Raw genomic sequence first — 15,617 nt, forward strand, 5'->3', positions numbered from 1 at the left:
TTTCGGCCCGTATACAGACTCACAGTCCCAACGGAGGCCTACTTTACTGCTCGTGCTCTCTCTTTCATCAGTCCCAGTTCATCGCGATCTAAGTTCTAAAATAAATAAAAAGCTCATCGCGATCTCCGTCCAACTCCTCCCCCAAATCACACTCGCCGGAGTGCTCCGCCGTGTAATCTAGTCCCCCCCTTCCCAATCCCTCGCCTGATTCGAGCGCGCGGACGGGAGGATTGCTTCGATGCACCGGCGTCGGCGCGAGCGGTCGGGCAGGCGGTGGCCGGAGCTTTGCGCCGGCGGCCGCCTGAGATGGGGAGGAAGATGGAGGCCAGGCGTCGGCGTGTGCCCCTTCTTCCCGCGCGGTGCACCAGCGATGGCCGGAAGGGGGTGGGTGGAGCGGGAGGACGGCGGCCAGTCGGGTAAGACAGAACTCCGGCCACCTGATGAGTCTTTTTAGTCCCACATCGCGAATTTATGTTGATTCTCACCGGTTTATTTAGCTCGGCAGCAGCAGAGTCATCACGAAGTAGCAGTAGAAGAGAAGTAGAGCGCTTAGGACTAGGAGCATAGGTTAGGATGTGCATAGGGTTAGCAGGGCGCAGGTGTGAGAGGGGCGGGGGGAGAGGTGGGAGGCATGGGCCCGGGCAGGGAGGGGAGAGGCGGAGGCGCGGGCCCGGGCAGGAGGGTGGACCAGCAATGCATAAAAATTGTTTTTTCTTATGTTTTTGCCTTGATGATGATGATGATGAGCATGGCATGGGCATCACCATGACCATGACCATCACCATAAATGTGATTACCATCAAATTATGAAGCATTGAAACTCGTGTAAAATAGTTTCGTGTCTCAATGATCATTTTTTAGAAGCACTTTTCTTTCCGTTATCACGTGGATGCCCAGACGGCGGCCCTTGAAAAAGGAAACTGTCTATCCATTTTCAAATACATTTTACTTTGTACAGTTATACTTAATGACAACCTACTGTTTGTGAAAAGACTATAATTGCTGATGCTCATGTAGATTCTGTGTTACAATAATAACCTTGTACAAAGGGCGCCCATGCCATGATTTTTCCAAACACATGACTATATATTTCTGCATGGCTCTGGATTCATGAGTAAAGGGATCTCTATTGTTGATAGAGGGAGCCTGGAAACATAGGAAAAACTTCATAGTTACTTGGAATGAAAATCCTAAATTAAGAAATGTACTTTGTCAATCTGCTTGGAGCCTTGGATGCTGTTCAGAAAGGAGAGATGGGAGCGGCAGCTGCAGACCACGCATCTCCCGCACACACCGACGCGCTAGGAGGCCGCGCGCAGCAGCCTGCAGCCTCACCGCCGCCAACACGTGGCGGGTAGTGATCCAAGCCGGAAGCGGTGACGGCGATGGCGGGAACTTGATCTGCTGGATGGGGACGCCCTGGGGAAGCGATGATGGCGACGGCGGAAACTTGATCTGCTGGATCGGGACTCCCGCCGGCGCGGTCGATGCGGGGCCGGAGCTGACCGGTGGTGGCTGCGGCGGAGCGCCGGGCGCGGCGGAGGCCGCCAGGAGCGGCCCGGCAAGCGCGGCGGAGGCCGCCTGGTGTGGTGGCGGCGATGGGCGGCGCAGCCGGGTGCGACCCGGCGAGCGCGGCGGAGGCCGCCGGGTGCGGCCCGTAGGACCCGGCCAAGAACAGTCGGATCTCCTGGACCGCCTGGGTTAGGTCCCGCAGCGCCCCGGACACCTCCTCCGGGGTGACGACGGCGGGGGCGGGCGCGACGGAGGATCCCGGCGCGGGCAGGAGCGGGGCGACGGTTGTGGTGGTCGTCGGAGGCGACGAGGTGACCGGCAGCGGAAGAGACGGGGTTGGCGGCGGTGAAGACATGATCGAACCGAAGCTAGCTGATACCAAATTGTTATGGTGATGCTAGAAGGAGGGTGCGAGAGGGCCGGCCGGGGGCCTTTTTGCCCACGGCCGGGCAAGAGGGAAGGGATTTCCTTCTTAATTCTTGCTTGATTAGATTGATACATCTCCTCCCCTTATATAGAGAGGTTTACTTGACCCTAAGCAAGCGACCCTTATCTCTAGTTCACCCTAAGACTAACGGGCTATACCGCCAGCCCAGGCCCATTACGTACTCTAACAGACAGTTTTTGATGTTTCACTTAAATGCAGTATACGTAATATGCCATATCTTAAGTCGTGGTAATGCTGTCATAACAAGAAGTGAACTCAATGTTGTTTGCTTCTTGCAGACCATCATGAGCATGATCACACCCATGACCCTGGTGTTTCCTCCGTAAGCATTTTTTGCGAAGGGGAGATGGATCTCTAAAAGTAAAAAGGTCAGATTTAAAATTGTCTGGCATGCATTTATATATTTTCTCAAGATAGCCAAGATGAATCTCTAGGTATTTATTTATGGCCCTGCACATGATGGGGTTGTATATATCGGAACAAACATCTCACAATTGATTCTCCTCATGAACGCAGTGCTGACATATGCCGGATGAAGGGACTACTCTCTATCAGTGGAATGTCTCAATGCTTTGCCTTTCAGGTTTGTGCTACTCTAAGTCTCTAACCTATAATCTATACTGGTGAAAACAATGTCGTAATTTCTTTTAGTGGCATGTTAAAAGGGATACAGTGTGTCCAAACAGTCATACAAATTTATTTGTTGGTAGGAAAGGCATCTCTCGTCTATAAAGAAAGCAGCCTTTCTTTCCTTTCATGTTACTTATTATTCGCCATTTCAATCTTGCGTCTCCATGCCCAAGTTACCTTAATAATCAATTTATTTTTACTCCTAATCTGGATCAAGGATTATGCTCTTGATGCTAGAGTGCCACTGGACAATTGCTTGGCCTGTTCGAAGATTCCTCATATGTATAAGCTTATGCAAGTTTTTCTTTCAGATTTGCACAGATGGGAGAACAAATTGCTATGTGTTCTGCTGCGCTCTCGTTATGGACCACTTCCATGTTATCCATCTGCAATGAGTGTATATGACACTTTACATGGATCTCCCAACAGATTGAATGTGCCGCGCATGAACGAGATCGTGCCCATCAGCAGAAACCTCAACCGGGAAGAGCGGGAGCCGGGCTTCCAGGATTGCCTGCTGAAGGAATAGGCCAGAGACACCAAGTTTCTCTCTCTGCTTCTCCTTTTTCGCGGGGTGGATCTCCAGCTCCATGATTTTGAGCTTTGCGGCTGCATCCAGAACTTGTTCTTCAAATGCTTAGGCTCAACTGTGCTTGAACTGACATGAAGCGTACGCGAGGTGTATGTATATCGACCTGGCCGTTTCATTGTTGGAACCTGGCCGTCGTGCCGTCCACTGCTGTTCTCATATGAGTCAACAACTTCATCAACCTGGCGTACAATACCGTCGCCCCATGGGCATTTGGCAAGCTCAGGCACCTTGAACAAATGGCAAGACCTTCACAGCTATTCGCCAGGCACGTGATAGTGGTGTAATTACCACGCGCACGTAATTAATGATAAACCCACGGGATAAATCAGTTGCAAACCGCACGTATGTACGGACACCGTATATGATTCCATTGCATGGTCGGAGTCGGACACGGAAACCGAATCCCGTACGTGTGGTGATCGTTGGTGTCCGTCACCGATTCGTATCGAGTGAGTACTCGTCGAGTACTCCGCGCAGCTTTGCCTATATATTCATAACCTACCTACCTAGCTGCAAAGCAAGGCTGAACGTTCGCTGGAAACATATTAGAATCGATTAGAAAACAAGTTTTTGTTTTCTCCATCGTACAGCCGAGAGGAGGCTATGAAGATCCGGCATGTGCTCACCCAATCCGTCACCTTCCTCGGTACATATACAGGCCTCTTCTTTTCAGTGTTCTTCAGCGTTGATATTTTGCTTCTATCTGTTCTTCTTCTTGGAGAATTTTTAATTAAATTTGGAATGCAGTTATGGTCGTTGCATTGTTGGTGCTGGTGCCCGAGGGAATAATGCTAGTGACGGGTGTCAAGACACCGGCGATGGCGGTTTTATCAGAAAGTATGGAGCCCGGAATTAAAAAGGTACAATTTTTTTTAAAATGTGGGCTTCAGTTTGTCGCCCCCTTTGATTTCGATCGACATATTGATAGATGCATGCATGGGATATGTGCTTATTTTGCAGGGCGATATGGTGTTTGTGCACAACATGAGCAATGAACCTTTCCGCTTAGGAGAGATCATTCTTTTCAAGGTTGATGGCTTTGAACATCCAGTTGTCCATCGTGTGATCAAGGTAACAGCAAGCCCTCTAGTATCTCTTGCTACACACCAATCAAATCACTAAAAGTTTACATGCCATATTTTGCTTGCCTTGAAAATAATCTTCTCAAATTATTCTAGGTTCACGAGAATCGAGATACTGGAGAAATCCGAATACTCACCAAAGGAGACAACAATTTAGTGGATGACCGATTTCTCTATGCGAGCGGGCAGCTTTGGCTTCAACCGCATGACATTATTGGACGGGTTGCAGGGTGGGTTGTTCTCTTATCATGCGTCTACTATTGATTTTGGACGCGTGTTAATATGGTTGTATATATACCTCGCTCTACCGTTTCAATTGATTGATGTCTTTGCATTGTTAATTTTTGTGTTTTGTCCAATGCTAACAGCTACCTGCCATATGCTGGATGGCCTACTGTCTTCATCAGTGTATCTTATAAGGTACGCAAGCACACATTATATTCTGGTTAATTTTTGTATATACCATTGTTTATTTAATTAAATACTCACACAAGGTCTCTCTTTTCCTTCTTATGAAAGATGTTGCTGAATGGTCGAAGCACTACTACTCCAGAAGTATACTGGGTAACAATGTAACCGCGGCAGATTCATATGGGTTGTCTCCATAATGTCTTGTTAGGGGTTAAAGAACGCATGAAGCGATCGAAGAGTATGTAAAAGATGTATCATTATCATAGTCTCCACAACATAGTAATAGAAGTAATTGAGCTCCATCCGTCTTGTTGAAGTCATTTTCTGTAGCACGGTTGACAAGATTTCTTTTTTCGAGAACACGCAAAAGTCTTACATTTCTTTGCACGATCGACATGATTCTAACTCCTTCTTTGAAAGGTAGATTTTGGTGAAACATGTTGTTAGATGTATTCTTCTTCTTCTTTGACAAAGGGTGAATTTTATTGACTCAAAACAAAGTATTATGTGGATACAAAAACAATGAACACACATGGCCTCTGCATTGGCAACGACGAGTGTGAGTAGCCGGAGAGCAGATGGCGGTTGCGGGACCTTGGATCTAAGGGACGAGTTGGAGGCACCAAGGTGAGGCAGCGCACGTCCTTGCCGTCGCCCTCCGCTGTGGGGCTTAGCCATAGGGCCTCCTTTTTTTTGAGAACTCACCCGAGGACCTCCTTCAACACGTGAGGGAGGGAAGCGGTGGTGAAGGCCTCTAGGAGTGGCGGCGGCCTCCGTAGTCGCCCTCAAGCGACCCAAGAGGCAGTTTAGGTCGTGTATTGGGAGGCAATTCACATGTAGAGTGGAAGAGAAGCAATTGTCTGCTACGTGCTATGGACTCGGTCTTTGCTTTTTTTAGCTTAAGGCCCACCTTTTTTAATGTATAAAACTCGCCAAGGTCGACTTTAGAAGCCTTAAGACAAATCTTATGTCCACTTTAAAAACGCCTACATCAAATCAGTCTTGCGTATCTTTTTGTGAGCAAATTTTAATATGGGACACTCTTACCTTCTTTTTACACAGGGGGTAAGAATATATAATAGACCTGAGCTTGTGGGTTCAAAATGAATTTAATGAAACACGAGAATCTCACTCTTGAACAACCATCGATAAAAAAAATATTTGGATCAAAATAGAACTACAGGAATAATGATAAACTTTAGAAGGAACAAAAAATATAAAATAAATACTTAGTGGGAGCACGAATATCCATATGGTCAAACTAACTGATCACTCGTCAGACGAGGTAACATCCTGCAAACCGATGTTCTGGTCGAGGCCCAGGGCATCCCACACCGCCGGCGAAGCGTCCACGACCGTTGTAGGCGCATCACTCCTCGTAGTTGTGCTCGGCGTCGCAACCATGGACGGAGTCGCACTCGTCCACCACCTTGGCGTACACGGATGAGCTGCCACCCTTCACGGTGATCTTGATGCTGCGGCCGCAGCGGGACATGCCGCTGAACCAGCCGATGGAGAGCGCGACGACCATCTCTGAGTCGTCGTGGTACGTGCTGTCGCACTCGGACGGGAAGCCTCCATCCTTGCCTTGCCGAAGCCGTTGACTGTGAGGACGACACACGTGACCGCGGAGATGGGCGGCGAGCGGAGGAGTAGCTAGCCTAAATATGTTATAATAAGTACCCTCACTGGGCATGGACAGTAGTTAGTGCGGCCTATTGCACGTGCTATTTTTTTTTTAATATTTGCAAAATACATGTAGTCTCTCCCTAATAATAATAAAGCACGTATTGACTTTGTCAGGTTCACCGTCACAATACGCTTTCTTCTCGTGTCATAATACGCGCCGTCACAATACGCTTTCTTCTCATGTCATAATACGCTTTTACAATTTGTATGGACAAAATCGTAATACGAGGTGGTACTAAATTTCCGCTGAAGTTGCTTGTCCGCTGCTTTTTCCGCTGAGAAAATTCATGTGTTGCTCGGCTGGACCTGCGACCATCAACTGGGCCATGTCTACTTGGGCCTTCAGCTCCTGCCCCGCTAGCCTAATCAGAAAAGATTCGTGTGTTTGCATCATCAAATCGTATAAGTAACGGACTCATGCAATCAATCGGGAAAGACCCGGTTCTCTGCGTCGATATAAACTAGGGCACCTGACTCCACGATCAAATTGCCCGAACCTCTCTTCCCGGACCGCGTCTCATCCATCTCTCCCTTTCTCTTTCCTCCAGAGACTAGGGTTCATCGATCGGCTCGGCTTGACTGCCGTCGCGAGTCCCCGCAAGCGCAGATCCTTCCTCGACTGCAACCGGGGCAAGCACGGTCCCTAACGTGCGCGAAGGAACGATCGAGCTCCATGGCCAAGCGCTGTATCGGTATAGAGCCGCAGACTAGAGGTGGTGGTGAACCATGAGCGCTTCGTGGATTCATCGCGTCCTATGCTGGTCTGGATGTGGAGGAGGAACACTCACCCAGGATCGACGTCCAGCATGATGATGATGACGACAAATAGTGCCAGAACCTGGGAACAGATGAGGACGAGCAGAGGGCCAGTAGCATTGGCCGAACCGACTTACTAAAGGCCGCCTACGAGCCAATCAAAGCCACCTCCGAGGCCCAATTATTGCTCTTCTTCTCCAACTACGAGTGGTCCTCTACAAGTTTTACATGGATATTGGCAGATAAATACGTCGTATAGTTCCCCTGAGTGTCTTGATTCTCATCCATGCTGGATGCAGTTGTTTGTTTACATATAGTATATCGATGTGCCTGTTAATCTCCGTCGAAAGTTGTGATCAGTTCTACTTTGTGCAACGATCTGCCGAGGGCGAGGCAATGTGGAGCGATGGAGGTAGTGGTATGCCATGTTCCTACAATCCTATGGTAAGCCCGTGTCGATCTCGCCGGCACGGAGCCGCCGTAGACTGTTCGCCGGTGCCACGACGAGGAGGCAGATAACAGCCACCACTGGAGCAGCTAAAACCGTGCCCTCTCCAGCCATCAAGCTGGAACTCTCTCCAACCCCAAACTTCCATCAGGTACTTGTGAAAGAATGGCGTTGCGTGCTTATGTCGTGGTGTTGATCGACGTCTCTTTGACCTTAGGAGCATGCATGCTCGGAGTGGACGACAACTTCATCATCATCTCATCCTATTTTGGTTTGTCCTCTACACGTGTATGCAAGGAGGTGACGGCAAGTACTTGACGGTGGAAGCTTTATCATCTGCTTTTGTTTTATTTTTGTCTCTGCATACACACAGTACGTATCTCCTGATGTATGCAATGGTGTAAATCATGCAGGTTTGATATACATACGCCCGTCCTCAAAAACGGCTGGTGAGTTTGTAGAGATTGGTTTTTAGCTCAGGGTGTCCCTACACCCTCATGAACAGTAACTTCAAAAGATAGAAAACAAATATTAAATAAAATCTGAAACTTCATTTTTTTGGTGAAATAAATCTGAAACTTCATGACATCAAATATGCTCAAACTTTACAAACTTGCAAGTTTGATGCATAAATTCACGGGCAGATTTCTTTTTAAGTTTGATGCAGAAAAAACATTCAAATAAGATGGAAGATTGATTTGGGCTTTGCTTTTATTCGCATTTGAGGTGACCGGAAAAGAAGGAGAAACCGAGAAGGAGAGATGATTCGAGCCTAGGCCATTGAGTGCTTTGTGTTGAAGTAGAAGGTGTGGACCTGCTTGGGGTGGGGGAGGGGTTGATGCATACTTATGGGCTTACAATTATGTGACATTTTCTTCTGTAGCAACACACATGCATATCTCCTAGTAATAATAAAGCACGGATTGACTCCGTGGGTTCACCGTCACAATACGCTTTTTTCTCATGTCATAATACGCTTTCACGATTTGTATGGACAAAATAGTAGTATAAACGAGGGGAGCAACTAGTTAACGAGCGCTCCTTCGGGAGCCTCGCAACGATCAGCGCCACTTGGCGCGCTCTCATCCATTCGCCACGTGTCGCGCTCTGGACGCTCCCTTTGGATTTTTTTTATTTTTCCGCACGCGTTTTCGGCTTTTTAAACGGTTTTTTTCCGGGTTTTTTTGACGTTTTGGTTTTCCCCCGGTCTTTTTTAGCTTTTCGATCAAAAAAATTTTGAAAAAAAATTTTTGCGTGAAAAAACGCGTTTTTCCCTTTCGCGAAAGTCACGGGTTTTCTTCCGCGAGAGGCATGGTTGTGCTTTAGCGAGAGTCACGGCCGTGCCTTTCGGAAACGGAAAAAAAACGCGTTTTTTGTTTTTTTCCTTTCGCGAGAGTCACGGTTTTGCTTCCGCGAGAGGCACGGTTGTGCTTTCGCGAGAGTCACGGCCGTGCCTCTCGAAAAGGGAAAAACAAAAACGTGTTTTCTGCTTTTTTTTCTTTCGTGAGAGTCATGGTTTTGCTTCCGCGAGAGGCACGGTTGTGCTTACGCGAAAGTCACGGCCGTGCCTCTCGGAAAGGGAAAAAATACACGTTTTCTGTTTTTTTTCGCGAGAGTCACGGTTTTGCTTTCGCGAGAGGCACGGTTGTGCTTTGACGAGAGTCACGGCCATGCCACTCGGAAACGAAAAAAAAAACGCGTTTTCTGTTTTTTTTCCTTCCACGAAAGTCATGGTTTTGCTTCCACGAGAGGCACGGTTGTGATTTCGCGAGAGGCACGGGCGTGCCTCTTTCGGAAAGGGAAAAAACATGCTCCCGGTTCGGTTTTTTCGCCCGGTTTTTTTCGTCCGGTTTTTTCGTGAAAAAGAAAGTTCGTCAAAATCTATCAACATGGGATCTAGTTTTGAAGATCTCGACGCGAGGAATCCAATGGTGAAAACGATTCGAGATTTGGACGCACGGTTTAAGAGATAAAACGTTTTGAATAAACGGATCTACGAAAAAAGGGAAAACTCCCAGGTTGCGACAAGTGGCGCGCTGCATGTGCGCCACTTGTCGCGACCAGGGAAAGTGGGGTGTTCCTTGCAACGAGTACTCCTTAATTAGTGATTTCGATAAACGAGGTGGTACTAATTTGGGGTACGCACTAAAGATTTCGTCAAAATTCCTTATTAGAATGTTCTTTCGCTCACGGGCTTGGGCTATGTTCTTCCGTTAACGCTTGGGCCGTTACTTTTTATTGGGCCTGGGAAAAAAAGGAAGAAAGAAGTATACAAATCACCCTCAAATCCAATCGTTGGGATACATACCCCCCTAACTGAAAACCGGGACAAATCACACCCTCAAATTACTAAAACCTGGTTAATAGCACCCTTTAGTGGTTTCAATCAAATCTTGAGCGGTTTTGTCTCCCGTGATGCCAATTAGGTGCTGACAGGGCAAAAAAACTTTGAGTGGGTCCCATTAGCCAGTTGCCCCCTTGCTTCTCCTCCGTCCTCTGTTCCCCTTTGTCTCTCACGCCGAGAAAATCCCCACCTCACCTCTCCTCTCGCGAGTCGCCGGCGCCCCGCCCCGCCTCTCCTCTCGCCTTTCGCCGGCGCCCCGCGCCGCCTCGCCTCTCGCCCCGCCTCGCCAGTCGCCGGCGCCTCGCCCCGCCTCGCCTCTCGCCTTTCGCCGTCAACCAAGCAATGGCGTCTTCAGGGATCTCCTCCACGAGTCGGGTGTCGGCCAGCGGAAGCAAGGGCACGCAGGCGCCGTCGCAGTCGCCGGTTCCGTACTGACATGGCCCAATGGAGTAAGAGCCACCGCAGTATTGCCGCTGTGACATGAAAGCCCCGAGATGGATCTCATGGAGCCCGAAGAACCCAGGGAGGAGGTACTACAACTGCGGCAAAGCATTGGTATTTTTTCTTTCGCTTGTTATGCTATTAGCCTCGAGTATGTAGAAGCAAGTATGCACTGAATGAATGGACTGAAAAATCTTTGTCCCAGTTTTGGGGTTGTAGTACTGAAAAATTAGTATGCAGGGGCAAGTAGCCTCGAGTCTGTAGGAGCAAGTAATTTTTTGGAAATTAGTATGCACTGAAAAAATAGTAGTATTTCCTCCCAGTTTTGGGGCTGTAGTACTAGTCATGTAGTTACCAATTCTGAATTATAAAATGATGATGTATATCTGAATTCTCTGCGTGTGCACATGTTAATCTGTTGCTTCTGATCTTGTGAACCCAGGGAGTCGACTGCAGATATTTTCTTTGGCATGATGATCCGCACAGTCCATTTGTGAGCATGTTGCTTGGTGATTTGCGCGATGTTGTGTATCGACTGAAGGATCAACTGAGGAATGAAAATGGCTTGCTCAACGCCAGCTTGTCGAAGAACAAGATGTTGGATGCGTATGTGTGTGATTTGGAAGTCAAGCATCATGGAGAAGTTGCTGTCCTGAAGAAGAAGATTCAGAATCTGCAGTTCTGCCTTGTGGTTGCTGTTCTATTTTGCCATTTCCTTCTTTTGGAAATGATTTACATCATAAAAAAATTAGTTTGTGAATGACTCAATTATGCATGCTGTTAAGCAAGATTCAGAATGTATGCTGGAGAAGTTGATGTCCTGAATGTATGTTGTACTATGAAAACATGCAGAATTTGTACTGTGTAATGTTATGCAAAATTAAGAATTTGCCCTGAATGTATGTTATGAAAACAATCAGGATCTATGTATGTGACAATTCTGATATATAGTTGGTGTTCAATCCAGAACAAAATAGTATGTGAAAATCCTGATATATAGTTGGTTGGCAGTACAGATATTACATGACTGCAACTAGAGGCCCTACTCCTGATACAAAAAAGACTCCTTAAACATATATATTACATGACATGACTCCTGATACAAAAAAGACTTGTTCAACATCAAACTGGAGGCCCTGCTCTGCCTTTCTTAGCTTCCTTGTATGCAGCTAGATTGAAACAATGTTGTGGCAAGTTTGTAACTTGTTTAGGTGGAACAAATGGAGTAGCAGCACTTCTCTGAACCTTTGCTGATCTAGGCTTGCTAGCTGGAGCACTTCTCTGAACCAATGATCTTTGCTGTGACACATGCAATGAGCTTGGTTGTGAACTTGGCTCCCTAATTTGAATGCCTGTAGGTCTTCTGGGCTCATGCACTTGTAGGTCTTGAGCTGCAGCCTTTCCCTTGCTCTGCCTTGCAACTTCTTCAACCTATGACATGTGAAAGTGTACCACATTAAAACTTATGGACTACATGGGTATAGTATGACATGTGACAATGCAGTAAAATTTTGAAATTACTTATATTCAACACATTACCTTTGATTTCTTTGAATTTTCTGCCTCATAGGCTTTTTTCTGTATTTTCCTTTTCCTAGACCTTTCACTTGTGACAATGCACTTGAACAGGATAATCCCTCTTTTCACTTGAACAGGGCAGTTTGCTCTCATGCCACAAATCCTATCGCTGCCACTTGAACAGAGCAAGCTGTCAGCGGCTGCTCTCATGTGGTACAGTAAAAACCACAACGAAGTTGGACAGTAGGCAAGCTACAGTTTCATGTGAGGAGGCTGACTGCGGAATGGGTAGAATTTTGCACACCCCATTCCCCTCACCCAAACCCACACGCGATCGTACACCAGCGCTCGTGATTCTTTTTTTCTTTTTTCTTTTTTTGAGATCTAGAGTAGGGACTACTCTACAAGAGATACATATTCAGACACCATCAGAGGTCGGAGACCTTCCGGAACGTTGGCTATGATCTCTTGGTCGCCTGCAGTTCTTGTTGCCGCCGCAAGCTCATGGGCAAGCACGTTACATGATCTAGTCACATGGTTTACGTTGTAGCTTGCAAACTCCGCCAGTGCTTGCTTAATATCCTTTATCAAAGCGTAGCACTGAGAACGTGGCTGTTCCCGCCCAGACACTTCTTTAACGATTGTATGGCAATCCATTTCCAGAATCACATGCCCTCTGTAATACTCCCTCTGTAAACTAATATAAGAGCATTTAGACAACTAGAGTAGTGATCTAAACGCTCTTATATTAGTTTACGGAGGGAGTAGTGCAGTCAGTCCGGCGAGTGCTGCTTTTGCCTCGGCCTCCTCCACACATCGGCTGGCAGTCAGGCTTCTGCATAATGAGACCAACACATGGCCTTTGCTATCCCTAGCGACTGCACCTGCTGCTGAATCACCCGACTCGGCCTGAAAGGCAGCATCGGTATTTAGCTTGACAGTATCTCGCTGGCGCTCGTGATTCTGCTGACGAACGACACCAGAAATGGAGTAGAGGAGCAGCGGGGATGGAGGCGCACGCACCTGGACACATTGTTTCGTTCGGAGACAGGCAAGTAGCAGACAACGGCGGGCGGCGACGGCGGACGGCGGCGACGACCGAGCCCTAGCGAACGGAAGAGCGATTCTGGAGGCGAGGGGAAAAGGAAAGGAAGGGGACGAGGGGAAAAGGAAAGAAAGAAGAGAGAGGCAACTGGCTAATGGGACCCACTCAAAGTTTTTTTTGCCCTGTCAGCACCTAATTGACATCACGGGAGACAAAACCGCTCAAGATTTGATTGAAACCACTAAAGGGTGCTATTAACCCGGTTTTAGTAATTTGAGGGTGTGATTTGTCCTGGTTTTCAGTTCAGGGGGGTATATATCCCAACGATTGGATTTGGGGTGATTTGTATACTTCTTTCAAAAAGGAAAATAGAAGGTTATACCTTTATATGAAATAGATATGTGTTTTCGAGGTATCAAGTTTTTGAGATAGCTTTAGAAAATCTCTTTGTTGCGATTTCCGCGGGGAAATTGTTTTGCACGTGAGATGCCATCGTCCAGATTGTTTCTCTCGTGCTGAGCCGCAAGGTTCAAATCCTCTACTTCGTATACATCGCATGCGCGAGTGAGAGGCTACTGCTGCTGAAGGTGGAGTGTCCACATCAGACAGCTCCCCGACGGCGAGCGGCGAGGTCGTTTGGGCGAAGGAAGCGGGCGACGCGGGAAGGTCGACAGTGGTTCGGGTCCGCAGCCTGGGGAGGGTATCGTGCGGTGGGAGGCCGTTAGGGCAGGAAATGGGCAACCTGCCCTGAGAAAGACGAAGGCGTCGGGTAGTGTCCGTCGAGGTCAAGGTCGTCGGGTGGCGCAACCTGGGGAAGGCGGGCGTGACAAAGGCTCCTCATTTGCTTCCGTTGACATCGGCACGTGAGGCCAGCAGACAGCATCCTGTCGCGAATCCTGGGAAGGCCAGGACACTGCCGCGGTGCATGGAGGTCCAGCCGCCGCACCGTCGACCGGGGAGGTAGAGGGTTTGGTCGGAGAGCCTAATCCTTGGTGGTGGAGAGTTCATCTGCTCGCTCCCCCTTCCTCTATCTCTCCGCTCTCTGGCCAAGAGTTCAGTGTGTGTGCGGCGAGCAGCGAGCTGGTTCGTTCTTTTTTCTTCTTCACGGTAACGAGCAGTTTCTTATGGGCGTTGGATTGGGCAGGGGTGACGGATGTTGTTACTACAGTACATGCGCAGTAACACTGAACTGCGGAGGAGCCGAACCCGATACCAACATATGATATTATGCACTACGAATGTTGTATCGTACACTACTATCGTATGCACGATAATAGTATATGTTACTCTTCATTACGACCACGAAAAAGGGTTTCCCCCCGCTTTATATATAAAGCAATCACCACCAAACAAGCTGATACAAACACACATCCCACAACAACACAACAACACACACCCAAGGCTAGATACAAGGACGCTGAAAACAGCAACACCACCCCAAACAACTCCAAGCAAACATCGGATGAACTCTAAGCCCTACTATGAAGTCATTGGAACCCTCAACCGTGGATTAGCCACCACGCTGAGGAGAAGCCATGCATGACGAACAATGGGCTCCAATGCGGTGCCTTCAGGAAGGGAACGACGCTGGAGCGCCGCCACCGCCCAATCCAAGGATTAGGGTTTCCCCTAGAGCACCATGGCAACAGGTGAGATACTGCGACGACACCTTCAAGAAGGGGACGACGCTAGCACGCCGCCGGCCTGACCACATAGAGCGGGCTTTCACCCCGGCCAACACTCACCGTCACCAAATTGGGGTACGGACCACCGCGCCACCACCATTAAACAACATACCCCAATCACCATGCCGCCCACACGACCATGGTGACTGGACAGCGACCGAGCCGCGTGCTCCGCCCACGAGCACCCCAGCCACCACCATTCGGGCCGCCGCCGAAGCATCCAAGCCCATCTCTCGACCATGAATACACCGTACAGATGCGGCCGACCGAAAAGGGGCAGAAGACTCCCTTCCGCCCCAAAAGCGGACACCTTGGTAGGATTGGTGGCCTCGGCGGACAGATCTGGGCCAGGGGAACTCCGGCAGCCACACGGTGCAGCCGCCAGATGCAATGGAGGGGCGCCCCAGCCCCCTTCCCGAAGTCCCCTGCCACCTCCGGCAAGCCCTCGCGCGGACCAACAACACACCATGGCATCACCCCTGCCTGTCAAGCCCGTACCTGAATCCGCAGAGGAGGGAGGAAGCCCACCCGAGAAAGCCGCCGACAAGCAGACGCCAGAGCAAGTCCCGCAGCCGCCGCGCGCAGACCGGCCGACCATGTGGTTGCAGCCACGCCGCCGCAAGCCACCTCCACGCACAGCCCATGAGGACCTCCGCCACCACCCCGCGACACCCGCTGCCGCAGGGACCAAATCAGCGAGGATCTGACCAGAGGCGCGCCGGCCCGCCACCGCCCGATCTGACCTGCCGCAGCCGCCCACTCGGTCGCCGCCGCGCCGCCACCAGGGGACCCGACACCACCCCGACGGAGCGCCGCCGCGCCGCTAGCCCCCCGCCATAGGGTAGCGCCCCCGCTTGGGAAGCCATCCCGTGCCAGCCATGGACCACGGGCATAGGGGAGAGGAAGGCCCCGCCGCCGCCCCAGCAGGCCAGGCTTTGCCCGGCGGCCCCATCGGGCGGCGGCGAGGGAGGTGGGCAGAGGAGGGGGAGGGAGGCGGCGGCCGTGATGGGTTCCCC

The 15,617-nt window shown here is 49.4% G+C and overlaps 2 protein-coding genes and 1 long non-coding RNA gene across 3 annotated transcripts; 2 read left to right on the forward strand and 1 right to left on the reverse strand.

The window, feature by feature from the left end:
• Nucleotides 1–144: 144 nt before the first annotated feature.
• Nucleotides 145–5,111, forward strand: LOC109750102 (uncharacterized). Its single transcript, XM_020309059.3, has 9 exons — nucleotides 145–416; nucleotides 2,239–2,328; nucleotides 2,477–2,543; nucleotides 2,902–3,828; nucleotides 3,930–4,042; nucleotides 4,143–4,253; nucleotides 4,361–4,494; nucleotides 4,633–4,684; nucleotides 4,784–5,111. Exons 4-9 carry the CDS (start codon nucleotides 3,786–3,788, stop codon nucleotides 4,838–4,840), a joined length of 510 nt encoding a protein of 169 aa, XP_020164648.1. The 5' UTR covers nucleotides 145–416; nucleotides 2,239–2,328; nucleotides 2,477–2,543; nucleotides 2,902–3,785; the 3' UTR covers nucleotides 4,841–5,111.
• A 933-nt stretch (nucleotides 5,112–6,044) lies between these two features.
• On the reverse strand, nucleotides 6,045–6,371 carry LOC109750099 (putative ripening-related protein 5). The gene has a single exon (XM_020309056.1). The coding sequence runs from the start codon at nucleotides 6,369–6,371 to the stop codon at nucleotides 6,045–6,047; it is 327 nt and encodes a 108-aa protein (XP_020164645.1).
• A 3,664-nt stretch (nucleotides 6,372–10,035) lies between these two features.
• LOC120966604 (uncharacterized) lies at nucleotides 10,036–11,255 on the forward strand. Its single transcript, XR_012188123.1, has 2 exons — nucleotides 10,036–10,467; nucleotides 10,796–11,255. It is a non-coding gene; the product is annotated as an uncharacterized lncRNA (long non-coding RNA).
• Nucleotides 11,256–15,617: the final 4,362 nt, after the last annotated feature.

This window comes from Aegilops tauschii, chromosome 6, assembly GCF_002575655.3.
Source record: "Aegilops tauschii subsp. strangulata cultivar AL8/78 chromosome 6, Aet v6.0, whole genome shotgun sequence".
Classification (NCBI taxonomy): domain Eukaryota; kingdom Viridiplantae; phylum Streptophyta; class Magnoliopsida; order Poales; family Poaceae; genus Aegilops; species Aegilops tauschii.

Bases quoted from the DNA above. Each gene is read 5' to 3' on its own strand.
- LOC109750102 (XM_020309059.3), top strand. From the start codon at position 3,786: ATGAAGATCCGGCATGTGCTCACCCAATCCGTCACCTTCCTCG. The intron at 4,043-4,142 runs GTACAATTTTTT...CTTATTTTGCAG, and splicing joins TGGAGCCCGGAATTAAAAAG to GGCGATATGGTGTTTGTGCA. The intron at 4,254-4,360 runs GTAACAGCAAGC...AAATTATTCTAG, and splicing joins TTGTCCATCGTGTGATCAAG to GTTCACGAGAATCGAGATAC.
- LOC109750099 (XM_020309056.1), bottom strand. From the start codon at position 6,371: ATGCCCAGTGAGGGTACTTATTATAACATATTTAGGCTAGCTACTCCT.